The 27,724-nt window shown below is 41.7% G+C and overlaps 1 protein-coding gene across 2 annotated transcripts in view; it reads left to right on the top strand.

Annotated features, from left to right (window-relative positions):
* Shq1 (SHQ1, H/ACA ribonucleoprotein assembly factor) overlaps positions 1-27,724 on the top strand; it is a 96,087-nt gene that overhangs the window by 67,315 nt on the left and 1,048 nt on the right. The window contains exon 11 of one of the 2 annotated variants that reach the window (XM_028773066.1): positions 27,276-27,724. This exon is cut by the window's right edge and continues 1,048 nt beyond it. In XM_028773066.1, coding sequence (XP_028628899.1) covers positions 27,276-27,724 — 449 coding nt within the window. The remainder of the gene's footprint in view (positions 1-27,275) is intronic. The other variant, XM_028773065.1, reaches the window with a different exon arrangement.

The raw sequence follows: 27,724 nt of genomic DNA, 5'->3' as shown, positions 1-27,724 counted from the left end.
AGAACTCATGTAAAAAAGCCTTGTATGGTGGTGTCTGTAACCCTGAGACTGCCTAGTCAGCCACTCTACCCAAGTAGGCAATGTGGTGGTTTAATGAATGTCCCCTATAAGTCTCTGGTATTTGAATACTTGGTAGCAATTTGGGAAGGAGTAGTAAGTGTGGCCTTTTTTGGAGGTGTGTCTCTAGGGGGTGGCCTTATGGCTTCAAAGGGCTCCTACCTCCCTAATGTGCTCTTTGGTTCCTGTTTGTGAGTTGGGAATATGAGCTCTAAGTGGATACTCCAGCTCCATGCCTGCCTACCTGACTGTGTTCCTAGTCATGATGGTAAGGAACTTCTGCCTCTCTGGAACCATACGTCCCCCAAAACCCTTCTTTCTATAAGTTGCCTTGGCCATGGTGTTTTAACACAGCAATAGAAATGTAACTAAGATAGACAAGCTCCAGGTTTAGTGAGAGATGCTGTCTCAAAAAACCTCATAAAAAACAAACAGGTAGAAAACTTATCTAGGAAGACATCTGGCATGGACCTCTGGCCTTCACATGCTTGTACACATATGTATACACACAAAATTAGGAAACTGTAAAATGAGCAATAGATAGATAGCGTTCTAAGGGGAAAGGCGAATGTAATTTGAAATGGACAGTCTTATGTTAGGTGAGACATGGGGTTAACCTCAGAGTGTATGATCCCATAAAGTTTGATTTGTGATTTCATTGTTCATGGGCCTAGTGAACTCTGCACTGTGAGGGAGTTTTCTAGGGGATGAAAGTTTTACTCAACTTGGTACTCCCAACATGAAGCTAAGTTCCTGACTCTTGTTAATAGTATTCAGTAAATGCTCAATGTATTGAAAGTTCTAAATCAGTAAACTCTATTTAGGTAAATGTACCCAGCCCCCAGAAAAGAGTAACATTATAGCGGGTGCCTGGGTGTGCGAAAGTGAGAATGGGGTGTGTAGGTCACCTTTCCTGCTCTTTCCAGCAGTATCAGTTCTGAGTGTGGTGCTGAGGCTGGCCAAGCAGCTTCCCAGAGGAATCAGACTCAGTAATTAACCACCTCTGGTCCTGCAGCCATGTGCTGTTACCTTGTACAGAGACAGAAGTCATTTGCAGAGGAAAAGGATGCTCCCGCTTCAAGTCCAGAATGGTCTCTACATCTTTATCCTCTCCAAATTATGTGCCTCAAGAGAAGACAGTGATTTGTGTGTAACTGAAAGGCATTATGTGTAACCATTGTTTTTATCCTATGAATGGTAATGTCTTATATCAGTTCACCCAGTTTATTTGAAATTTTTAACCTGTAAATGCTTCTGTTCTTAAAGGTCCATTTGTTTAAAGGAATTCAGATTATAATTGAACCCAAAAGGTACTGAGCACCTGCTACAGCAGGCATACTTCATGCTGGGTAGAGTGTGAGAGTCACAGTTTGTGCATCAGAGCACCTGCTGTCAAGGATCGTTAGTTAAAAGTTGGTGTGTTGGAAGCCATGATATTATACTGTCACAAAAAGTCATAACTAGAAAATACATGGAGAAAGCAGCATACATAAAGAGAATAGACCCAGAACCAAACCTCACAAGAGCATGGTAATGATACAAAGTGTCTAGTTTGTACACTCATGGGAAACTTTTCTATTTCATACAAAGGTTTTAGTATGTTTTATATATATTCTCTCCCCATGTGCCATGCCTTTATATTCTTAAATAAGCATTTTAAAAACTTGAATGGATGCTCCAACATTGCTCAGTAGTGTCGACGTGTAGGCAGAACGTGTAGTGGTTTGTACATAAGTTCAAATGAACAAATAAAAGAATAGAAAGAGAAGGCTCTCACAAAGGAAGTGCAGTAGATAGAGCAAGTACATAGTTCCTCAGTGCTTGTGTCGGGTTTTGTAGCTACAAATGAAGCATTTAAGCCACTGGTCCTTTGGAAGTGCAGATGCAAAGTTTCTCTCACTGTTTTGATGTACCAGTTTTATGATTTCAACAAAATTAAATAGCAGAAAGGAGGCCACACCACTTGTCATGTTTAATTGTGAATTTTGTGCCTATGTTACCGGGTGGTAGACTGTCCCTTGTAGTGTCTGTAGTGTTGCCTGCCCTGAACCCTGTACTGGATGAGGTATCCAGCTACTCCCCCACAGACCCCCCAAACACACAAACACACACCCTATACTATACTATACTATACTATACTATACTATACTATACTATACTATATATAATTATGTAGTATAATTATGTAAATGACATAAAGACATAGGGAAAGCGGTGCTTCTTTCAGTCTTGATCCTTCTAACTCTGGCTTACTCTGTAGGTCCTGGGCACTTACCATTTCTTTCTCTTTCTATCCAGAACCCAAAGACATATTTTCTGAGCAAGGAGTGCAGCAGCTACTATGTACCCATGTACCACCCCAAGGAAGCATGCCAACCAATTTAGATTTTGTTTTTGTCCATGGTATATCCTAATGCTTCAGGGAAATGGCATTTAGTTCTTACTGGAAAGAATTGACTTCTCTTTCACCATGATGTGTAAAATTCCAGTAGTCAGCATATGTCCTGCTACTTGTCTTAATAGCCATGGCAGTTAGAAAGGACTTCAGTTATGCCATGGAACCTAACGTGATAGGAGGTAAGTGCTGGCAGGGGCTCTCCACTGCACTCATGGAACCCGGGGTCCCAGAGCACAGCTTTCAAGGCAGCCTTCTGAGCGTACGGCCTGTGTGTCCTCCCATTGGAGATGCTTTGCTGCAGTCATGTTTCCCACATAGCTTCTGTCAGCTCTGCTTGGTAGACCTAGATCTCCTTAGCCTCCTGTCAGAAAGGCCAGCCTTGCTTCAGGTGGTTCAAAAAGAGTCTTTTAAAATCCACCCAAGAGCATCCCCGTTGTGTGTACATGTCAGTGTAACATGTTTCCAGGAGTTTCCTGCCAGTGCCCTTGAGTATGGCTCAGAAGTTCTACCAAATACAGACATAGTTTCGCATCTTTAGAGTCTTGTTGTGCTACCTAGTGATAGTTGCGTTTCAGAAGTTGCTATTGTATTTGGTGTGAGCATGTGTTCATCCACCTGTTCACCAACAAAGAGCTAAGAGTTGTGTCCGTGGGCAAGGTTCTCTGCTAAAGACCTGAGCCTGTGGTAGAAACAAAATGCAGCATGGCCACTCTGCTCCTGGGGCTTACAATGTCATCCAGAGAGAAGTATTCATCAGAGCCACATGTACAGAAAGAGAAACCTTGTAAAGTACTTAAAATATATATATTAAGAGAGATAGAGAGAGAGAAAGACTGACTTAGTCTGTTAAAGGACATAGGAGGAAATGTCTTGGGAGAACACTCCTTAGAAGAAATGTGTGATTTAAATACTCATGAGACAGGTAGTGGACTTCTGGAAACTACAGTGGATCCATGTGCAAAGATCGAAGAGATTTCTATAGGTGTTCAAAAAGCTGAAAGATGTTCATGGTGACCCCCCCTCAAAAAAAAAAAAAACAGAAGGAAAGGAGCATGTGAGCTGAGGGTGAAGGTGAAGCTATGGGCGGCTGAGCTAACGGTACAGCACCTTCCAGTATAAAGGAGTTTATGCATAAAGGGCTTTGTAATGGGAAGTGCTTTGGGGGGGGCACTACTGGCAACATCCTCAGGGATGAGCGCAGCCTCTGTAGGAAAGGAAGATTGAGGAACTAAAATAGATTCTGGGAAGAGCAGAAGATGGTGTCTGGGTTTGTGGTTTATGCAGCTAACCAGTAATGACATTTCTCTCAGTTAGGGCTAACGCTTGGGATACTGGCTTTTATTAGAGAAATTCTGCTGACTATGGAACTTAGCCTTTTTTAGAATTCATAATCTTAGGAAGTTGCTACTTTTCTCCTTTGTCTCTGTTATTGTGTCCTTCCTTATTTAAAATAACTATTAAGGCTAGCTCAGTGGCCCAGGGGGTAAAGGTGTGTACTGCCAAACCTGAGTATTTGAGTTCAATCCCTGGGGCCTACATGGCCAGAAGAGAGAAATGACTTTCAAAAGTCCTCTGACCTCATGCACAGCACCCCACCAAAGCAAATAAATAAATGTAATTTAAAAATAAAAAAAATAACATTAGACAGAACCATTTATTTAGGGTTTGGCTTTTATGTACCTTTTTGTGTATGTATTTGTGGAGTATGATTGCTTTCTTAAAATCTTTCCTTAGGAAATAAAATAAGAAATGCAGTAATGCGGTATATACATGCAGTCAAAGAACAATTTCAAACTCAACATAAGTGTCTATCACCAGCCCTGAGAGACAGAACATTACCAGTTTCTCAGAGGCTGTGAGGCCAGCCCCTCATCTCATCACAGGACCCCCACCTCCATGTTCATCATTATTTTTCTTTTCTTTGTGGCTTTATCATTTATGTTTCAGTCCCAAATTTGCTGTGTTGGTGTGCTTGTTTTAAGTCTTGCATGTTAGGATCATTTTGTATGCACCCTCTGTTTGCTCGCTCCTCCTGTTAATAGTGATGTTAGATGATGCCCACAGAGCTGTGGTCCCTTCTTTGTTTTCCTGCTTGCATTCTGCCATTGTCTGAGTGCTGTAAGTCCTCACTGTTCCTGGGGCTGTTAGGGCTGTTGGAAAAGCTGCCCTGATTATTACCACATGCTACTGGTGAACCTATGTATTGCATAGTGACGCTGGGTATAGAACCTGGGGCTTTATGCTAGCACTCCACTACTGAGCTACCTCCCAGCACACAGTGTCTGGGAAGCCTTCTCCTTAGTAATAGAATTGCTGGGATCTGGGGAGTAATTGTTAGGTAGGCTTCCCTGGGTAAATCAAATTGTTATGCAAACTGGTTGTGGCAACTTAGACCTTATTCTAACAGTATAGATTTCCCCTGGTTCTAATTTCATGCTAATACTTACATTAAACTTAAGGTCTTATAGTCTGACAAATGAGATTAGGCGCTTTCAAGATTGTCTGGCTATAGATAAGATTTGACAGTCTGAAGAAGTGTGACACTATTTCTTTTGTTATTTTTGTTTGTATTATCTTGGTTATCAATAATTGGGGCACCTTTATGTGTATTCTTTAGCCATTGGTGTTGCTTGCCCTATGAAATACCCATGTCTCATAATTCCCAGTTTTCCCAAGAAGGTTGTCTTTCATTTTTGGCTTGCAGGATTCCTCCGGTCTGCTGGTTGCTAGCCCTTTATTAGTTAACTATGCTGTGTGTTCCTCCCAGTTTGTAGTGCCTTTCAGTCTTGTTGAGTCTTTATAAACAGACGATTGTTATTTCAGTGTAGAGTTTGTCAGTATGCTCCTTTTGGCTCTGCTTTTTGTTTCTTGTTTTAGAAGTTCTTTATGTTAAATGAGTGTCATAAAGACACTCTCTTGCGGCATCTAACTTTTTATTGTTTTGTGATTAGTGTTATAGGTTCTTAGTCCATCTGGAGTTGATTTTTATGTGTTATGAAATAGGGATCCCATTTTATTGTTTTCCCATATGGATTACCTTAACCCAGCTTCCTTTATTAAATAGTCTAGCCTTTCATTGTCCTCTGTCATAAATCATGTTTACATGTATGTATGGATCTGTTTTTGGGTTGTCTGTTCAGTTCCAAGGATTTGCTTGTCTCTTATGTGCTGATAACATGCTTTCTTAATTACTGTAGCTTTGTGTCTTAGAATCAGCTTGTCAGAGTTCCATGTAAAAACACTGTGATAGGATTCTTTGGGTCTATTAATCAGTTGAGAGAAACTAAAATCTTTAATCTTTTCCATAACATTGTATGTCTCTATGTTTTCCTTATTGTCTTTTAATAAAATTTTGTAATTTTTTCTATAAAAGGCTTATGCATTCTTTTAGATTTATTGTTTCATTTTAGGACTGCTATTACAAATAGGATCCTTGTTAAACAGTTACTTTCAAGTTGCCTATTTCAAGAGCATGGAGATTCCTCCCAGTCCTTGTCTTCTAAGTGTGCTTCAAGCATGCACTTGCACTGTAGTTTTCTTGTAGATGATGGCACTAAAGTACAGTTGGATGCTTTCTTTCCTGCACTCTCCACCTTTCTCTTCTTTTTCATGCTTTCATAGATGGCCTTTATCAGCTGGAAAGGGCTCCTGTTATTCTTAGTGTGCAGAGTTTCAAGTCTAAGTGGTTGTTCAATCATACTGCATATTTTTCCTCATTTTTCAATGATTTTAAAGTTTTCTTTTTTAACCCATTAATGTGATGGATGGCCATGTGCAAATCTCTTAACGTAAACTAGGCCTTGCACTCCTTTCTTAACCATGGTGTATCATTGCACTGTGCTGTGGACCAAAACCTGTTGTAGGTAAGCTCTTGCACTCCAGGGAAGGTGAGAGAGAGGAGGGATTGGCCTATGCTATCCCTTTTCTTTCACAGTCTCAGCCCTGTCTTTAAGGTTAGCCTAGCCTGGTTTAAAAAGAAAAAACCATGAGAGCATTGATTTTTCTGGTTTGAGGAATAGCAGGTATAGGATGGATATTAACTATTGCTCAAATCTTAAATAGAATTTTCTTTGTAGAAAAATGTAATTGTTAAATTTTTCTAAGTGCTACAGACCACTCTGGTTCTTTATTTCTGTTGGAGTCAATTTAATTAGAATTCTCTTTTAGGGTAGCATAACGTACTAGGTTCATGGTGTGGTCATACACAGGTGCCATGCTTTGCTCTCGTTCATTCCCATCCCACTGTCCTCCCTTGTGTTCTCTCCCTCCCTCCAGCTGGGCCCCTGCTTCCTGCAGTTACCCCCTCTGCTTTCTGTTACATGACTTCATTATCCCATATCTCATTAGCTTTAAGATTGCTTCCTCTCCTCTTCTGCTCCACTTTCTAATTTCATGACAAACACATGTGTGCATATATACACTCATGGAATTTTAAGTTTCATGTGCAATATTTAAGTCTGTTTATTTTACTTAACATGATTTCCAGTTGATTCCATCCAGTTCCTGTAAAGTTTTACTTATGGCTGCATAAAATTCTACTTGCATGTATTACCACGTTTTCTTTATCCATTCATCTGCGTATAGATGTCTAGATTGGTTACATTTTTTATTGTAAATAATGCAGTAGTAAGCGTGAATTTTCAAGTATCTGTGATGTATTGACTTAGAGTTCTGGCATATGCCTGAGAGATGCTTAGGTCATAGGACAGTTCTAGTTTCAGTTTTTTGAGGAACCTCTTACTAATTTCCATAGTGGCTGCAAAAATTAGCATTCCTACTAGCAATGAATAAGAGTCCCCCTTTTCCTCACATCCTCACCAGCCTTTGTTATCCTTTGTTTTCTTTTTTTTTTCTTTTTTTTTTTTCTTTTTTTTTTTTTTTGGTTTTTCGAGACAAGTTTTCTCTGTGTAGCCCTGGCTGTCCTGGAACTCACTCTGTAGACCAGGCTGGCCTCGAACTCAGAAATCCGCCTGCCTCTGCCTCCCAAGTGCTGGGATTAAAGGTGTGCGCCACCACTGCCCGGCTTCCTTTGTTTTCTTGATTTTGGTAATTCTGGTTGGAGTGAAGTGGAACCTCCAAACAGTTTTAATTTGCATTTTCCCTTCTGGCCAAGCCTATTGAGCACATGTTATAGTATTTACTGGTTGTGTTTCTGCCTTGGGGGATGGTTTATTCACTTCACTTGCCTATTTATTGATTGGATGATTTGGGTTTTGAATTTTGAATTTTTGCTGTTCCACTTTTGCAGTTCTTTATATATCATGAATATTAATCTTCTGTCTGGTGTATAAAATGGCAAACATTTTCTCCCATTCTGTTATATGCTATCTCTTAACTCCAGTGATTGTTCACGTTGTTGAGCAGAAGCATCTTAATTTCATGAAGCCTTGTTTGTCAATTCATGAGGTATTTTTCTATGCTGTTAGAGTCCTGTACTCAAACAATAAAAGAATGGGGAGGACCTATGATAGAGGTGTGGGGAAAAAAACAAAAACAAAAAAAACTTCTCATAGATTACTGTAGCTGCCTGCCTTCACACAGGATCTCTCTCAGCAAGCTCAGCTATTCACTATGACAGTTATCCATCGTTACGAAGAATTGCATCAAGTGCATGCTCACAGGTCCTTTGGTCTGAATTGGAAAAGAGTGTGCCAAAGATGGCTGGTTAGTCAAAGACAGGTAAGAGTGTTTTTGAGCTCCTATAGACCCAAGACAGAGGCATATATCAATAATAATGCTATGTATGTTTTCCTCGATGCTGGGTATAAGGAGCAATAGAGACCCCAGCCTACGCCAGGCACAGTCGCCCGGCCACTCTTTATCCTAGACAGGATGACATCTTGTGCCCCATCCAGCTGCTGGCACTGCTCATCTTTAAAAACTAAAAAGGGGGAATTGTGCCCTTCCCCCAGCCTTGAGCAGGCCTGTAAGACCTTGTTTACCACAATAGACCAAATAATAGGACCTGGGTGGAGATGTGTAGCCTGCTACAGGAACTTAGAAGAATAACTGCCCAAAGAATAACTGCCCGCTGAGCTTGCCTTGAGATATCTCTGGCTGTGACAAAGGATGGGTTCCCTCACCCATCTCCAGCTGAAGCAAGAAGGGGTTCGGTGGGGCTTTCCCTTTAAATTGAGAGCTGAATATTAAACTTCAAGCCTTGATCAGAGAACTTTGTCTTGGCTTCATCTTTTTTTGCCCTCCATCCCTTTCTTCATTTTCAGCCCCCCTTTCAGGTGAACCCAGTTGATCTGTGGCCGCAGGCAGCTACAGATTATACACATGCAGACAAATAAAATAAAGAACCCAGAAGTCAACAGCTATAGCCATTGAACTTTTGACAACGGTATCAAAAACATGCACCCTACCTTCTCTTCATGGGATGGACCCTCCCACATCAATTTCTAATCAAGAAAAATACCCTACAGACCTATTGCCTATAGGTGATCTGGAAATAAATAAATAAATAAATAAATAGTCAGACAAAACAGTACACCATTCCTAGCACTGTGTTTGTTTGTTTGCTCTGATGGCCTATGGTGTCTAAAAGGGGCATTATTCCCTCCTACCCCCAATTTTAGGATGATTCTATTTAAACTCATTGTACGTATGTATGATTATATATTTTAGGAAGCTTCTGTAGTTGTAGATTCCCAAATGGCTTTTTCACAGGTCTTTAGTGTTTTGTTTATTTGTTTTTAAACTGTTGTGAAAGAGATTTTCACCCCCACTTCCCAATTTATTTCTTGGTGAGTTTACTATTGACATATAGAAAAGCTATTGATTTCTGTTCAATTTTGTATCCTGCTACTTTGCTAAATGTGTTCATAAGGTCTAAGAACTTTCTGGTGAAGTTTATAGGTTCCTTTAATTATATGTTCATGTATCCTTAGACAGATAAATTAACCCCTTCCTTCCCTGTTTGTGTGCCCTTTATTTCCTTCTCTTGTCTTCCTGCAGTAGCTAAGACTCTAAACACTAATACTGAGTATGAGTGGGAAGTGTAGGTACTATAGTTCATTCATACTTGAGAAGAAATGGTCTTCATTTTTCCCCACATAGCATGACGTGGGCTGTGGGTATATTGTATTAGCCTTTATTTTATTGAGCTATACTCTATTTCTAGTTTATTCTGGGATTTTAGATCATGAAAGGATGTTGAATTTTGTTGAAGGCCTTTTCTGAATAATTGAGATGATCCTATAGTTTCTTTCCTTAAATCTGTTTATGTGCTGGATTGTGTATGTTGAGCCAACTTTGCATCCTGGGAATGATACCAGTCATGATGTGTGATCTTTTTAATGTGTTCTTGAATTCTGTTTGCACTGGTTTTATTGAGAATGTTTTCATCTGTGTTCATCAGGGAAATCTATTGTTTTATACTTTTTCCCTTGTCCAGTTTTGGTTTCAGTGTAATCCTGGCTTTATAAAATGTTTTTAATAGTATCTTTGCCTTTCTATTTTCTGAAACAGTTTAGGAAATTTGGTTTTGCTCTTTTGTAATGGTTCAGTAAACATCACCAGTGAATCCTCTTGGGCCTGGACTTTACATATCTGGGGGCTTTTTCTTACTGCTTCAGTCTTGTTGGGTGTTATGGATCTGTTTGTTTGTATCTTCTTAATTTTGGTAGGTCATATATACCTAGAAAGTTGCCCATTTTTTTTCTGAACTTCACAGATTTTGGACGATAAATTTTCAAAATACTCCCTGATAATTTTCTGTATTTTATTGGAATCTGTAAAAGCCATTTCTTTCATCTCTAATTTTATCAAGTTTTTTCTTTCTTTGGGCTTATTTGGCTAGAAGGTTATCAGTCATACTTTTTTTTTTTTAGTTTAGTTTAGTTTTATTTTCCAAAGAACTAACTCTTTGTTTGATTCTGTATGTCTGTCTACTCCATTTTGTTCATTTCTAGCTTACTCTGTTGTTTGTTGCCATCGGCTGCCTTGGGGTTTATTGATCATGTTTTCTGTGACTTTGAGGTTAGGTGAATCTTCAGACTACTTAAGGTCTTTCCTGTTTTGTTTTGTTTAAACATAAGCTTTTATAACTAGATACTTTCCTCTTAGAAATGCCCTGCCTGGCCGGGCCTGGTGACACATACTTTAATGCCAGCACTTGGAAAGCAGAGGCAGGAGGATAACTGAATTCAAGCTCTGTAGAGAGAGTTCCAGGACAGCCAGGTCCAGGTCTACGCAGAGAAACCCTGTCTCTAAAAACTAGAGGGCTCGTGGGTGGAGGATGCCTTGCTTGTACATCGAAGGCTCTGGAAAGCTCTGCTTTCATTTTCATTTTGATTCTAGAATGTTTTGATATCCTTCCTGACTTCTTCAGTGACCCACTGGTTATTCAGGACTGTGTTGTTCAGTCTCCACGTATTTGTGTGGTTTTTGAAGATTTTCTTGCTATTTAGTTTGTAGTTTTCATTGTACTGTGATCTGATAAGATGAATTTGTCATGATTCTTTTGTGTTTCTTAAGACTTGATTTGTGGCCTAAAATGTAGTCTGTTGTTAGAAAGCTCCGCTGCTGAGAAGAATAGGTATTCTGCTTCCTTTTGTTGGAATGTTTTGTAGATATCTGTTAAGCCCCTTTGACCTATGTTACAGTTGAACTCTGAGGTTTCTTTATTGGATTTTTTTTATTTTGTTGTTTTGTTTTGTTTTTCAATTGGATGACCTATTCAGAGATTAGAGTAGGACATTGAATCACCCACTAATACTCTGTTAGGACCTATCTGACCTTTTGTGTCTGTTACTGTTTGTATGAAATAGCTCCCCTTATTAATGTGTAGTGGTCTTCTTCATGTCTTCTGAATAATTTTTGTCTAAAGTCTATTCTGTCAGGTATCAGAATAGCCATGCCAACTTCTTAAATTATTTCCATTCACTTGGAAATAATTTGTTGTTTTTTATACACTCAGTTTGTATGTGTCTAAGATTGTTTCTAGGAGGCAATAGAAGGGTGTACCTAGTATTTTAACCTACTCAGAGAGTTTCTCTTTGTTGGTGAGTTGAGTTCATTTACATTTATGGCTATTATTAAAAGATTTTAATAATTTCTATAATTTTGATGGGTTTTATTCTGGTTGGAGTATGGTTTGTCCTTTGCTTTCACCTATCAGGTGTTTGTTGGCCAGCCATGTTGGTCGTAATAGAGTCCTTCCACCTCTTCTTTGTTCAGCCATTCCTTTCCTGAAATGTATTGTTCCCTTTGGTCTTATGATTGAGACCATCTTTCTTCCCCCTCTGTGTATAGTGTTCCTGTGTTTTTTGCAGTGCTGCCTTGGTGGTCCTGAACTGCCTTAGGTTGTACTTGCCTTGAAATGCCCTTATATTTCTTTTAATTTAAAAAATAGCTTTGCTGGATATAGCACTCTTGGCCAGCAGTTATTTACTCTCAGCTCTTGAAATATATCATTCCATGCTGTCCTAGCTTCAGGAGTTGCTGATCAGAGATCTGCTATTCCTCTCTTTGTTGGTGAGTTGCCACTTTGAATATTGTTTTTGCTTTCTGCTTCTTCAAACTGGCTATAACGTGGAAGGGGTCTTCTCTGGCCAAAAACGTGTGGGGTTCTTAAAGCTTCTTGTTCAAATATTTGTTTTTAACTTTGTAGAATTTTGTGCTTTAGTTATTGAGTAAGGTCTCTGCCTTCAGTGTTTGTCTCAGCTCCTTCTTCTCATGGAGTCTAATTACTTCCCAGAGTTCTGGATGTGGTTGTGCACTATGCTCTTACCAGTGTTGAAATGCAGTATTTCCTCCCCTGCCCTCCTTCCATGAGCTTATTTCCCTGTTGGTTCAGTCTGTTGATAGTGTTTTTCACTCTACATCTTAATGTGGTTCATTTTATTGAATCCATTTCTAACACTTTTTTTTTTCTGTTTCTTTCCCACCCTGTTGCTAATGTTTTTATCTGAATTGCTGGTGTTCTGATCTTTTATGTTGACTTTTCCCCTGTGTCACTGGCTTTCCTTTCTGGGCCCTGGATGATTTCATCTGTTGTCTGTATTCGCTTTGGCTTTTGGAATCTTCCTTTGGCCTTTGTCTGGTGTCTGTGATGTCAGACGTGGAGAGTTACTATCTTTCAGGACCATGCTGCCTTGCTTTCCCTGTCCTTGTGTTGCTGTGCTGCATGTGCCTTGCACATCTTCTGGTTTCAGTCTCTTCTGCACTTTTAGAGGGGATCTTCTTGTTGAGCAACCTGCTTTTAGAGGTTCAGTCTCCAGCACTGCTCAACACAGGAAAAACAAACTGCGGTATCAGCAGCAGCAGGAGCAGCAGCACACCATCCAAGATAAATGTGCTCAGGTAAATTATAACCCCACAAATACATCATCACTGACCATAGAACTGAAAATGGCCAAACCTGTTATAGACTGTGCTTTGAAATAAAGTATTGCTTCAGTGTGGAACTAGAATGAGATGTAGAAAGTAGACCAGGAAGGCTGAGTGTGCTGGCTCACACTGTTAACCCCAGCACTGGAGAGACAGATGCAGGAGGATCTCTATGAATTTGAGGCTTGCCTGGTCTACACAGCAAGTGTCAGGCCAGTGAGGGCTACATAGTGAAATCTTGTCTTTAGGATAGAGACTAGGAAGGGGAAGAGAGAGAGGAGATGCAAAATTAAGTAGGTTAAAGGAAAGGAGGGGTGTAAAGATGAATGATATAGAAAGGAAGAGACAAGAACAAGAGATGGAGGAGGGTGTGGGTACCCAAAGAAGATTCATAGTGCGGAAGTTCAGAAACAAAATTAGGAAAGTATAAGAAAGGGAATAAATAGCTAAAATACCATTAGAGAAAGTAATTTTGTAAAGCTGGTAAGGTAAAGCTACTACTAAATATAAAGAAGGCAGAATGTAGGGAAGAAACCAGCAGAAAGGAAAAGTACTTCCCTAAATGGAAAAGAGTTAGATGGGTATATGAAAGGGGATAACACACAGGATCTCTTTTAGAATACAATATAGCAAAAACCCTTGTAAACATTAGCAATGAAGGAAACACAAGTGGGGGTGCTGTGTTGGAGCTTCTTTCTGAGCCCTCCAAACTTGGAATGTCTGGGTGTATGCACAGAGTAGGTGGGGTCAGCTGATCCTGTGGGTTCTCATCTTTCCTTTGGTTTAGCTGTTGCCCAGTCTCTGCTGTCCACCCTAGCTGTCTTCACACTCTCACTTTCCCTTCTGTGCTGGTTTGAATAAGAATGGCCCTTACATGCTCAGGAGTTTGAACACTCGATCCCCACTTGGTATGGATAGATATGGGAGGTGTAGCCTTGCTGGAGGAAGTATGTCACCAGGATGAGCTAATATTTTAAAGCCATGCTCCATTCCCAGTTCAATCTCTTCGTTTTCTGCTTATATTTGGAAACATGAGCCCCTCAGCTTCCAACTTCCAGCTCCACCTTTCCTGCCTGTTGCCATGCTGGCCCCCAACCTTCTAGGATCATAAGCCAAAAAATAAACTTTTTCTTTTATAAGTTGGCTTGGTCAGGGTGTATAAAACAATAACAAAAATAGCAATAGAAAAGTAACCAGTATACCTTGTTAGTGTATTGGGGCCTCTGTTGTGCATAGCTTTGCCTTATGTAGTCTAGGAAGATGTTCTCATCCTCCAAGCCTCCCCAGGTCATCGCTTCTAATGTTTTAGCTGAGGGGGTGTCTCCCAAACCAAGTGTGTTGAACACATGGGAAGCAACCATGGAATTGAGGTTAATAGAGGCAGAAGTTAGTAGTGACAGTGGAGAAATGACCCCGTGGGTATGGTGTTTGGAACTTTGGAGTTCTTGGGCTGTGTTGCAGTGAAATACCATGTCCTAATGAGATCTCCCACTGGCCTCAGGCTCAGACCACCAGGCATAATTATCATTCTTTACTGATGCTTCAGCTGGAATCTTCTGCTGCCTGCACCTTTCGGTCTGTTCTCCACAGCTGCTTTCCTGGGACAGGCTGAGGCTCTTCAACCTGTGGCTGTTCCCTGCTTTCTGGCTCCCAGGGAAATTCAAGTTTTAACAACACAGTCTTTTTCATGGTGTTGCCTCGCTAATACCCTTAGAGTCATAGAACATGAAAGAATGGGATTCTCCCTGCTGCTAACCTGTCCACTGAAGAATGACTGTCTCATCAAAACTCATGTGCTGGCTTGATACAAACTGGAGTTATCTGAAAGGAGGGAGTCTCAATTAGGAAAACGCCTCTGTAAGATCCATATATAGGGCAGTTTCTTAGTGATTAATGGAGGAGGCAAACTGAGCAAGCCATGAGGAACAAGCCAGTAAACAGCACTCCTCCATGGCCTCTTCATCAGTTCTTGCCTTCAGGTTCCTGCCCTGTCTGAGTTCCTGTCCTGATTTTCTTCAGTAATGGACTACGGGGAAGTATAAACCAAATTAAACCCTTTCCTCCCAACTTGCTTTTGGTCATGATATTTCATCATAGCAATACCCTAAATAGTACAGTCTGCAACTGGACATGAGGCTTGGGGGAGCTGTGAGTTTGTCCTGAGACCACACTGCCTGGCTTTCATGTCTTACCTCTGGAAGCACCATGTGTCTTCTCCCTGCTCCAGGCAGCTGCTCGCAAGGTTCCACTGGGCTTGTGTCTCTCTCTGCCTTGCTCATTCATCCTGCCGCTAGCCAGTATCACCTCACTTCCTCCTTCATGGTCTGAGGGGTTTTTTCTTTCTTTTTTCTTTTTTTCCCCCCATTTCTCTCTTTGGGAAAGACTAGTTTCTTCTCATTTGTGACCTGCCCTCCAGAGGCAGCCTCTGCTCTTCCATCTTACCTGGAAGTCCCATTGTAATCTTGGATTCAGTTTCAATTGATTCTAAATCTGTTTCCTAGGATTTTCAAGTTTTCTGGCATAAAGGTATTTTACCCTTTGTAGTTATCTTTTTCTGCTTGTCTGAAATTGTCTGGTTTTATATTCAGGATGCCTGTACTTGCTCTCGTATTGTTCTGCTTGTTTGTAAGATACACTTTGAGAGGAGGGGGTATTTGCCTCCTGTATCAGTGCTTTTTTGTTGATCTGTCTACTTTTGTTGTCTTTTATGTGATTACTTTCAGCCTTTATCTGTGTCATTCTGGGATTTATTCTGCTTCATTTTCCTCCTTGGCCTCTAATATTAACATTTATTAACCAATTGCCAATTATATAAAGCCTTGCTTTATTTAAGACTATGTTTCCTTCCAACTTTCTGTTTTATAGTTACCTCATAGGTTTTAAAATCACTGAATTTTCATTATTATTCAATTCTAAATATTTGTGGTTTATTCATAGAATATGTGAGGTTTCTGCTTTCCAAATATACTGACTTTTAGAACACTGTGTTTACTGTTAATTTAGTTCAGTTCTGTTCCTGTCAAAGAATCGTGCTATTATTCTTTGGAAATTGGTTCTGATTAGTTTTATATCTAGCATATAGCCAGTTTTTGTAAATTTTCAGCTTTATTCAAAACAATGTTTATTTTCTAGTTGATAGCTGCTGTGTTCTATGTGTCTTAACACACAAATGAGCTGACTTGTCAGTTGGATAATTTGCTTTCTTTTATCTTCACTGATTTGACTGTTGCATCCGTCGGTTAGGAGTTAGAAAAGGTGTGCGGAAATGTCCTACTGTGTTGGCAGGTTTGTCTGTTTTCCTTAGACTCATCAGCCTTTACTTTCTGGAGAGATGTGTTGCTGGTGGTAATTGTTTATAATTGCTATATCTCTCCGGTGAGCTCATGTTCATTACATTGTGATCTTCCTATCACTAATAGTAGCTTTTGTCTCTATCGCTCTGCTTGTTTTGTCTGCTAATAGTATAGCTGGCTCAGCTCTGTTTCTTTCTTCTTGGTTTTGAGGGCGAATCTTGCTATGTAGCCCAAGCAGGCTTTGAACTTGTGATGCTCCTGCCTTAGCCTCTCTGGTGCTGGGATTATAAGCCTGTGTATCATGTCCCATTCCAGTTCTTTTTTTTTTTAAGATTTATTTATTTCATTTATATGAGTACACTGTAGCTGTCTTCAGACACACCAGAAGAGGCCATCAGCTCCTATTACAGATGGTTGTGAGCCACCGTGTGGTTGCTGGGAATTGAACTCAGGACGTCTGGAAGAACAGTCAGTGTTCTTAACCACTAAGCCATCTCTCCAGCCCCTCCCATTCCAGTTCTTTTAATTACTGTTTCCCTGATCTATTTTTGTTGTTGTTCTTAATGGATTTACTTTTTGTAAACATTGTTTCAGTAAACTTTAGATAACTGATTTGTACTAAATGCGAATATCCTTACAAAACCTTGCCTTTTGTGTATGTGAAAATTATACTTCGGGCATATGATGTAAAGCTGAAATCCATTAATAACTTGGGACTCTTTAGATGTTCTGCTCTTTGGTCCTTGTTAAGTAGGTTATGGTGTTTGGCTCATCTCAGTCATAAGTTCCTGTCTTTGATTCCCAGCTCCATATTGAATCAACCACTGACTTCTTTCAGTTCTTCCTATCCTCTCTTTCATGTAAATCCCTCCTTTAAGTCCCCGTGCCTTCCCTCTAATCCAAGTCTGTATTTCTTGCTTCCTGCCATAGTATCATAGGTGAGTCCTGTTGTAAATGTGACTCTGGAAGTCCACCAGTCATCATTTGTAGAACTCTCCTGGATGGCAGGTGGAAGACCAGGCACTGGAAGACTGAAGACTTAGACCAGAGTTTCTTGTTTGAAGGAGTTAGAATGAGCACTCTGTTTTACTTAAGATGTGAATGAGATACTGAATGAGGAAAACTGAGATTGGAACCGAGCTACCTTCTGCCAAGCTAAATTCAATCTCTCCAGTCAGGTCAAATGTGAGTCTGGTCAACTTTACAATCACAGCACTCCATGCTCCAGTCTTGCCCATCAAGAGACCACAGGAGATTGTCCCATGCAGAGTTCCTGGGTTAAGGCTAGCCAAACAGGAGGAGGCCACACCTGTATAAATTCCAGCAGCTCCGAGGATCATATTTAGGTCTCTTATTTTCCTTGTCTCTCTGAAAGCCAAACAAGACACACCTCAGTGCTATTTTCTTCATGGATACTGGGGTACACATCATTCTGATTCCTTTCCAGTTGTTTCATGTTACCAGCAAGACATTTTGTTATCAGTTAATCTCTATTTTTTGCCCCACATAACTGTAGTCTTATAGTAGTTTCCAGCTATGTTTCCCTTTCCTTCTCATCCTGAGTTTATTCATCAAGCCAAGAACCCAAGTCAGACTGACAGAAGCATACTCCTCCCTCCTAAGACTTGGGAACTGCAGTCAGGCCCAGGGAAGCTCTTGATGTGAGCCATGGTCCACAAAGCCAGTCCTGCTTTCAGTTTGGGAAGACTGAGGTCACCAGGTTACCCCCTTGCCACTGTGAATACTGTAGCAAATCCATGAACAGCATGCGTATGAGCTCTGAGCCAGCTTGTCAGTCCTCAGACCTCGGCTGTTTCCATAGACAAGCCACTTAAACTCTGCTCGTCAGCCATCCCTAAAAGAGAGGAGTTAGGCATACAGTGTAAGTGGTCAATAAATGCTTACTAACAGTCAAGCTGTGCTGATGCCATGCTGGCTAAGCAGTGAGATCAGTCCATAATGGTAACAACTAACATTTGTCAAGTGCTTACTGCATGCCAGGCTTGGGGCTTTATATACATTCTTTCTCTTATTCTCATGGGCTGCATAGGTATTTGGGTTATAGCCCATTTTAATATAGCCCTTGGTTGCAAGTATAGAAATTGAGGCGTAGAGAGATCAAGCAACCCAGGCCTGTTTGATGTCAGGGCCTGAGGTCTTAACTGCCTGGCCGTGGTCAGTCAGTCCCTCGGGCATATTCCAGAGCACAAAACCCCAGACAAACTTTGTATTCTGTTGGTGGAGTATCTGAAGCAGTGTCTGTACAGAGCATGTGTTTTAGTTGAAGAGACAAGCCATACAGAGGGCAGAATTAGAGAGCTTGTGAGAGACCCCAGCTCATTGCCCAGGATAGGAAATAGTGAAGACAGTCATTCAGAGTCAAGCACTCAGCCTGGTTCATGGGCTTAGTGAAGGAGCGTCTTGAGAGAACTGAAGAGAGATGGGGTGTGACCTAGCACAGCAAGGGAAGGGGAAATAGACTAGGCAGGGCCATCACCTATCTGTAGCACATCATGAAAGTTAAGGCAGTCCTACAAGGTGTAGAAGCCTTTTGAAGTGGCCATCCTGCCCTGGCACACAGAAAAATGGCAGGGAATTGAGAAGAAGAGCTAAGTAAATGTAAAAGTTGCAAGCTAGTTGCCTTGGGTCACATTTGGTGGCTTTCTCTGTGTTTTATAGAACCTTTACATTGGTTTTAACACTTAAAAATTAGAAGATTTTTTGTGAAAGTCTAGATGTCTAACTGCTCTTGAATCATGGTGTTCTGGCAATTACTGGCCCATCCTCACATGGTAGCAGTTGGCTGGATTGGGGGCCAGCTGTCTTTATTATGTGGTACAAGTGTTTTCCATTCTGACCAGACTCCACCTGCCCACAAGACTCCATCTGTTTGTTTTCTGTGGGCTACAGTTTGTGGCCTTGGTGTGGTTGGTCAGAGCTCTGATTCTGGAAGCAGCTTCCTGTCATTGGACAAGCCTCTGGCACTTCTGGATTGTCAGGGCCTACCAAATCCTGGGCACTTGGTCCTGTGGCACCTGGTTGCCAGCAGTGGCCAAGTCAGAATGGAATGGGTTTGGAAAGCACACCAGGATTCTGGAGGGCTTAGGGGAACCAGACTGAGGTTGTACCAGCCAGCCTGGTGCTTCATTGTGAGCTGTGTGGTAAAAGCACAGTGTGGCTGCCCATTATCCCCACAGAGGCTGTGCACAGTTTAGGGAACAGCCCGAATGTATGTGTGTAGGAAAAACTGCTGCTGTCACTGTTCAGTGTCTAGTTCCCCAGCCAAACATGGAGAGGCTCTGTTGCTGTTTGATTCTTTGAATGCACACTAAACAATGGGAACAACAAATGCACAAGCAAGGCTTATAATGTATAGTCGCCCCACACAGCAGGACAGCAACATGAGGAGGATCACTGCCAGGGCTCCCAGGCCTGTGTGCTTTAGCAAAAGCTAGTGTTTAAAACGTGGTTGCCTTTGAGTAGCGCTATGGTCTTTCATCCTGGCTGCTGACGACAGCTTGCCTCTGCATTTAGCCTGTGTTCTTGTTTTGTTTATTTATTTATTTCCCTTTCTTCTACACTTGGTATTCCTCCAGGCACTATCTGAATGTACCTTGCCATCGGGAGCACTAGGCAAGAAGAAAGTCCTATTGCCTCTCCCTCAGGCTCAGGCTTAGGAAAATCAAAGCCAAGCAGAGGCAGCTCTTCCCTGCCTGCAGCAGGGTCAGTAGCTTGTGTAATGTTTTGCCTGTCAGCTTATCGCAGCTGATTTCTTGTGGTTTTGAGCAAGGGAGTGGGAGAGCTCTGTGGTTGCTGTCTTTGAAGCAGGTAGGGCCTGCAGCTGTGATCAAAGCTGAGCTCTGTGCTCCCTGCCGACCAACCACATTTCCTATTTCTTTGTAAATTGCTCCATGTGGGGCTAGCCTTCTCAGTGGAGTGAGATGGCACCAAGAGAAAACCCACCTGGACTCTCAGACAAGGCATAAAAAGGGCAGTGCACTTGGACCCCTCCCTTCTCCTTTGGAGCAGCAAGCGTTTTGACATCATCATTTGAGTCAACCATAACCAGCTTCAGCGTCCAGTTCCTGCAAAAACATGCACTGCTAAGCTGCCATTGGCTTTGACTATAAGCATCTCACTGTGGTGGTTTTCAGCTGTGTGCTGTGCAAACCTGACTTAGTGAAATAATACATCAGCCACTCTCTCATTCTTACTTTTAGCAGTCATTGATTTTTATGGGTACCAATTTGAGTCTGACAGGGACATGGCGACTGTTCTCCAGTTCTAATAATGCAAGAGTCCTTCATCTGTAAGTCTTGAAGAGTAAGTGAACATAGGGCTTGATGAAATGTCCAGCCAGCTAGTGGGGCTTTATCATCAATGGTCACATGGCCACTATAACAAAGTATGGGATAGCTCCCAACCTCAGAACTATTTTAGATAAGTTACATATTCTGGTGACAAGGTCTAGGACTGTGCACATTTAACAGTAGCATCAGTTTTTAGAGTTGGCTTTTGCAGCCCCTCACAGACTTCTGCCAGCACCATATAAGTTAGTTATGGAGTCATACATTCCAGTGCCCTTAAATAGTTTTACCTAATGTCAAATCTGGAAACTCACTGTGCTTGCTTTCACATAAGGTAGAGCCAACCTTTAGTCAAATTTAGGAACTTTCTGTTGAAACTTTATCTTGATGAAGTATTTTTTCAGAAGATACAGGCCTCAGCAATGATATCATCTGGCTGGTGTGGGCACAGTCAGTGACGTACTCGGATGGTGTAGTTCCTGAGGGATTGTAGAGAGGATAAGAATGCTGAGAAGGAAGAGCTTAAAGACAAAACCAAGGGGCTGCAGAGGTGGCTCGGTGCTTAAGAGCTTCTGGCCTCTGTGGGCATCAGGCTCACAAGTGGCAAGAGACTCATACACACGTAAAATAAAAATTAAAAAGTCATTTAAAAAATAAGCGAGTGCTTCATTTTAAATATATAAAAATATATGTTTGAGTCTATATGTCTAGATAGGTGTACATCAGCATGCACCCTGGTAGATATTAAACAAGTAATCCCTTGAATTTCAGAATTTATTTGGAAAGAAAACAAATCTAATTTGAATGTCTAAAGCAACTGTTGTTTCTCAAAGACATGTGTAGTAGACCAGGCCCTTATATGGAAAATACCATAGATGTGCTGGGTGAAGGAGAGCAAGCAGTCCAGCAGCAGATCGAGCAGACAGCTTCTATCTTCTCCCCCTTACAACAGTGACACAAAGACTTGGGGATTTAATAGAGTAGTCTTTGTTTGAGGAGGTGCTCTTTGAAATAGCTTATCATTTATACCCTTGGGGGTGCTGTCTGGTCTGAGGAGATAGTTCTGTAGGTAAAATGCTTGCCTTGGAAGCGTGAGGACCTGAGTTGGATCCCCAGGACCCTTATAAACAAAGCTGAGTGCCGTGCCATGTGCTTGTCATTCCAGCGCTGAGGAAGAAGGGATAAGGGCTTGTTAGCTGGCCAGCCTAGACTGTTGGAAAGTTCCAGGCCTGTGAGAGACTCTGTCTCAAAAATGAAAACACAAGAGGCTGGAAAGATGACTCAGCAGCCAAGGTTCCATGTGGAACCAGTAGTATGGTTCCACAGTATGGTGGAACCAGTAGTATGAAACCATGGAACCACTGGCCATACTATTGCTCTTGTTTAAAACCTGGATTCAGTTCCCAGCACCCACATGGTGTCTCACAACCATCCAAACTCCAGTACCAGAGGATCTGACACCATCCTCTGACCCCTGTGAACACCAGATGTTCATGTGGTGCACAGACATACACACAGACAGATAAAATCTTTTTTAAAAAATGTTTTTAAGTAAAACAAGATGCATAAAGCTGAGGAATGACAACCAAGGGTTTTTATCTCTGCACATAAGTATAGGCACACATACACACACACACAAACACAAGTGCACACACACACACGCTCATAATTATACACAAGCCACACACACAAAAATATCTGTTTTGAGAAAGCTTTTTTCTATAGTACAGAAATTTAATGATATTGTTCACTTTGGTTAAATATTTGTACACTTGAAATAGTGGTTCCTAATGACCTATATTTAGCTTTTTGTTGTCTAAGAGAACTGTTTGAAACAGTACTAAAGTTTAAAAAAAAAAGGTTTTGGTTCAGAAAATACTGAAGTGGTTTTGTAGGTCAAAAGTCTTGGGGCAAATGCCTTCGGACATCTACATTAGCCCGTGATAGTGCTGTAAGTGACACTCGGCATATGCAAGTCCACAAGCTGCAGTATAAAGATGTGAGCTGGGTTTGCGAGCACATGCCTCGTCTTGTAAGAAGCAGTTTGAGATGAGGAACATAGTGGTAGCGATCTGACACTTGTCTGTGATGGGGAGGCTGTATCTAGGACTCCGGCTCCAGCCCTCTTCCTGCAGCAGCCTCCAGAAGCTCAGGCTTCTTTTCCAGGACTCATAGTAAGAAGGTGTGGGTGGGAGTGGAGTTGGAGCTATTCGAAGTTAATTTTTATTGAAGGCTGTGCAGGCTCTCGGGATACATAAGCTTTTTAACAGAGTAAAACTTTATAACAGTCACTATCCCAATTCTAAGACGTGACTCAGAAACATCCAGCAGTCTTCCCTGTGCTGTCCAAACACCACCCCGCCTTGTGTCTACATTGTTGCTTCTCACTGATTTGGGTTTACCTCGTTTTGAACTTTCTATAATTGAGAAAATGAATAATGAAGCTACTGTTTTGTGAGTGACTTATCTTTGGCCAAAATTATTTTGAGAGTATTCTGACTCTCAGCATCAGCCCATACAGATCTTTTTAGGGCACCTTAAAAAACGGCTTACAAAGCAGCATGGCAGCCTTAACCCTACACAGAATCACAGCTAGTAAAGTAGCTGTCAAGGCTTGTGATATGGGGGACACTGGGGAGAGCTGGGTACACTTGCCTTTACCTTGCCAGTTGGATGTAAGATGCAGTGAACAGAGCCTGTGGAATCATTGACTTAGAGCCTCAGCATAATGCAGTGTGACCTCAGCTATGTCACTTGATAATAATCTGCAGAAACTATGTCTACATAAGACCCCATTCACAGGTTCCAGGTAAGGATGTTGCCATATCTTTGTAGGTCAGGGTTCAACCTACAGTGTTTTCCTGGTATCTTCTCCATTTTGTCAGTCCTCTGTTACAGTAACTGAATTCAGACACACATCATTAAGTACTTCAAGCTCCATTCGTTACATACAGTGTGAGGCATTTTCAGAACTGTTGGAGTCTGGGATACCCACATGCTGTGCTTCATGGGGCCATGAGGTAGTTGCAGAGAGGACAAGAGCTCTCTCTGTCTTCTCTGTAGACGTGCAAGACCCATCCCACCACACTCCTTTCCGGCCTACAAAGATAGGTGGGTTTGCGTTGTTTTTTTAACTTGAGCAGTATATTTGGTTTTACTCATAAATTATTGACTTATTTTCTGCTTCATACCAGAAATTGTTTTGAGTTACTCTGTCTTCCTCTGTGCCCCTCCCTCTCTCCGACGCCCAGTGCTCTTTCCTGAGATTCCTCACTGGCAGCCTGGAGAGGCTTACTTACCAGGGGCTGCTGTGAGGACTGAATGGATAATGAGGCATATCACTATGAACAGAGCCTACCTCACTGTAGGACCCAGGAAGTAACAGGCCTGTAACCCATGCAGAAAGGATCTTTGTCCCTTAACATAGCTCCTTCATGTGGTCCAGTCCATGTTAGACCTGCTTGCTGATCTGACCATGTCGCTTAAACATTTTATTCCTCTTCCTCTCTTGAAACTACTGTACCGTGTGTGTGTGTGTGTGTGTGTGAAAACTTCTTCATTCATGATCAGAAAAATACAGCCAGGTGGTGGTGGCACATGCCTTTAATCCCAACACTTGAGAGGCAGAGGTGGGTAGACTCTGTACGTATAAGGTTAGTGTGATCTACAGAGCTAGCTCCAGGACAGCCAAGGCTACACAGGTAAACCCTTCCTGAAAAGAAACAAACAAAAAAAAAGAAAAGGAAGGAAATAAAAATATACAGCAGATGCTTATAAAATTGTCCTGAGAACACTTACTAAAGCACTTAAAAGATTCTTACTGTTGTCAAACTGCTGTATTTAAGACTCTGTGTGGGATGTGTAGTTCTGTGGTTAATTTTTAAGATCTTCCTGTACTTTATCACATTCCAAGAAGATGAAAGCTCTTTTCTGCCAGTCCCTTGGAGAAGTGGCTCCTATCATGTCCATAGAGAAAGGTTTGACCCTGGCTTAAGGCGTCAGTTGGTGTTCCTAAGCTCATGACGTAAATCAAGTTGAGATGTCTTCATAGTACTAAGATGTGTGTGTATGGGGGTTCCACCCTGACATGGGTGGGTGGGGGCCAACGGTAGAGTTCAGGTGGACTTGCTGACCCAAGCTTTGACTGTTTGTGCCTTCTACTGTAGGATTGCAGGTGCTTACTGACACTTCCAGCTTTTTTCTTTAATGTATGTTTGTTTGTTTGTTTTTGTTCTATGTGTAGAGATGAGAAGATAGCCTGGCTTTTTACATGAGGTCTGGAGCTGTGAACTCAGGTTATCAGGTCTGTGCTGCAAATGCTTTTCCCTCCTGAGCCAACTCTCCAAGCCAAGTTTATGATATTTTTTTTAAGATTTATTATGTGTACAGTGTTCTATGTGCATGTATGCCTGCGTGCCAGAAGAGGGCACCAGATCGTACTATAGATGAATGTGAGCCACCATGTGGTTGCTGGGAATTGAACTCAGGATCTCTGGAAGAGTAACCTCTGTGCCATCTCTCCAGCCCCAAGTACAAGTACAGAGAGCCATGAAGTTTAGAAATGTTTCTAAATTTCCAGTAGAAAGGAATTCTGATGTGGCACTGTCATTAGTGTCCTTTAAAAAGTACTATTGCTTGGCTCCAGATTGAAACTAAGACTTTATATGGGGCTCAGAGGCAGAATCTCTACCCTTACAGGTGAGGTGTCCTGGTAGAGTTAGCCAACAGACTCTGTCATCCTGTGTAAAGTGCCTCAGATTGCTTCACTCGAGTCCTGGCCTGCGTTAGCAGGTGCCGGCTCTGGTCTCAGAGCATCCTGCACAGCAGGCCTGGGTTTGAACAGAGGAAATGAAAATTAGTGGTTTACTACGAACTTTACAGACCTGCCATGGCAGGAAGTAGTGAAAAGTTGATTGATCACTTGAGACACGGCTCTATAACAGCGCCTCTGCTTTCACTTAGGCCTGAGTCCCGCCCCCCACCCCCCAATACATTTTAGGCTCTTTCTGTCCTTTGGCAATTTGTTAATAAGGGCTGTGGGTCCTTTTTAACATTCCCTGCCCCAAAACTCAGTTACCAAGTGTGAAATAATTAGGGAAGCAATATCAGTTTATCAGAAGTGTGTACTTGTAGCTGTTACTTTGACACTTTCACTATAGGTAAGTTTACTAGAACTCATCAGTAATCTGTAATTTAAAATAATCCTCCAAATGGAATTTTGATGATGTTAGAACTGTACAAAGAATGCACAGTTACATGGTGGGGTTACATATGTGACAACTAAGAAAATGGAGTTTGGCCTGTGACTTAATGTAACACTAGTGTGAGTCAGTTGTCAGGTCTCTTCAGTACTGATCCCCTTGAGTCTAACAAATGTATTCTTAGCACGTGAGACGTTTCCCATCTACACAGAAAAGACATACAACTGCAGCCAGGGATGCATGTGTTCTCTTAAGAATATCAGAAAGTGTCTGGCACGTCATTGACAAAGCTTGTTTTCTTCTTTTCTTTTCTTTTCTTTTCTTTTCTTTTCTTTTCTTTTCTTTTCTTTTCTTTTCTTTTCTTTCTTTCTTTTTTCTTTTTTTAATGTGAACTAGCCAGTTCTGTCTTGAATGTGACCATAAATAAATAAATAAATAAATAATCAAAGACTCAGCTCCCGTAGACGAGCTCCCTTAGATGGCTTGGTTTTGGAAATGGTTTCACCATTGTAGAGATAGTTTCTAGAACTTACAAGGAACAGCAAAGTAGAACTGACAGTAATTATTCCCATGCTTGAAAGAACAAAATGGCTGCCCAGTCACAACTTGATTCTTCTCAAATAACTTCCCCATTTTCCTGCTTTTCTGTTTGAAACAATTGAGTAATGAGCCCCATTTCTATTCTTCCAACACTTCCATCACTATCTCGCCCATACTATTTTGAAATTTAATCACATTTTTATTATTATTTTATTTATTTACATTCTAGCCGCCATTGCCCCCACTTCCTGGTCAAACAGTCATCTTATAGGAATGAGTTCTTGTGCCTCAGTGTGTCTAGAGGATGGGACTCTTGGTGACAGACACCTTTCTTTCCTCAGCCATCTCTCAAGCCCCAACATTTTTAAGTAGCAGGTATTGCATTCTATCTTAGGGTTTTACTGCTGTGAACAGATACCATGACCAAGGCAACTCTTATAAGGACAGCATTTAACTGAGGCTGGCTTACAGGTTCAGAGATTCAGAGGTTCAGTCCATTATCATCAAGTCAGGAACATGGCAACATCTAGGCAGGCATGGTGCAGGAGGAGCTGAGAGTTCTATATCTTCATCAGAAGGCTGCTAGCAGAATACTGACTTCCATGTAGGTAGGATGAAGGTCTTAAAGCCCACACCCATAGTGACACACCTACTCCAACAGGGCCACACCTTCTAATAGTGGCACTCTCTGGGCCAAGCATATACAAACCATCACACATTCCTAGTAGATTTAAGTCTCCATCATCTGCTCTGTCATTTGCCCATTTTTCTGGTTGGTTATCCTAGCATAGATTCTGGTTTCCAAAACTAGGCCCTGATCTGGGATTGAACATAGTTTCCTCAACTTTAGCACTTTGAGCTGGTTTTGATGGGTTGTGGGGTTCTCTTAGCTATGGTTTGACTGTGTCCTTAGCTTCTGTACTGTGAATGGTAGAAAGGCTTTCTACATTCTAAAGTCACAAAGAGAATCCGTACTTCCTCCACAGCTGTGTGCCTTCTCTGTGTCTCACACTTGCATCTGTGACCTGCTTGGGGTTTGCGCCAGTGTCATGTGAGGGTGCCAGCTTTGTGATGTTTTATACTCTGTTGACATCAGTCTGATTGATGAGCAAACCTAATTTTTCTTCTTAATATAATTTTCAAGGTCCAAAAAGTTGGCTGCCCTAACAGAAGCCTTGAAAGCAGTCTCAGTCAGTAAGGCCCAGCTGGGGTTAGAGCTGCCAGAACTGGAAGCTGCCGCGCTTCTTGTCCAGGAGGAAGAAACTGCCGGACAGACAGCCCATCGAAGCCCCACACAGCAGGCTCCACACTCCAGTCCTGAGCCCAGTGACTCGGACAGCACCTCGTCAGCTGACACAGAAGACTCATCATCAGCTGACACAGAAGACTCAGCGTCAGAGCAAGAGGAGCTTGGTGGGACCCAGCCCTCCCTGCTCACTTCTCTGCAAGCCCCCCTTTTGGAAGAGGACAGTGGCCTGATAATCAGGGATAGTGGGCTCCGCAGAAACATGGCCAGCCAGGGATGTGAAGTCAGTCAAGGGCAGCCGCTGGCCCCTTCCCGGGCTCCACTGATAGAGGAGGTTGAAGATAATG

The sequence above is a fragment of the Grammomys surdaster genome, unplaced genomic scaffold (genome assembly GCF_004785775.1).
Source record: "Grammomys surdaster isolate TR1022 unplaced genomic scaffold, NIH_TR_1.0 220, whole genome shotgun sequence".
NCBI lineage: Eukaryota > Metazoa > Chordata > Mammalia > Rodentia > Muridae > Grammomys > Grammomys surdaster.
This window is presented reverse-complemented; position numbering and strand designations above follow the sequence as displayed.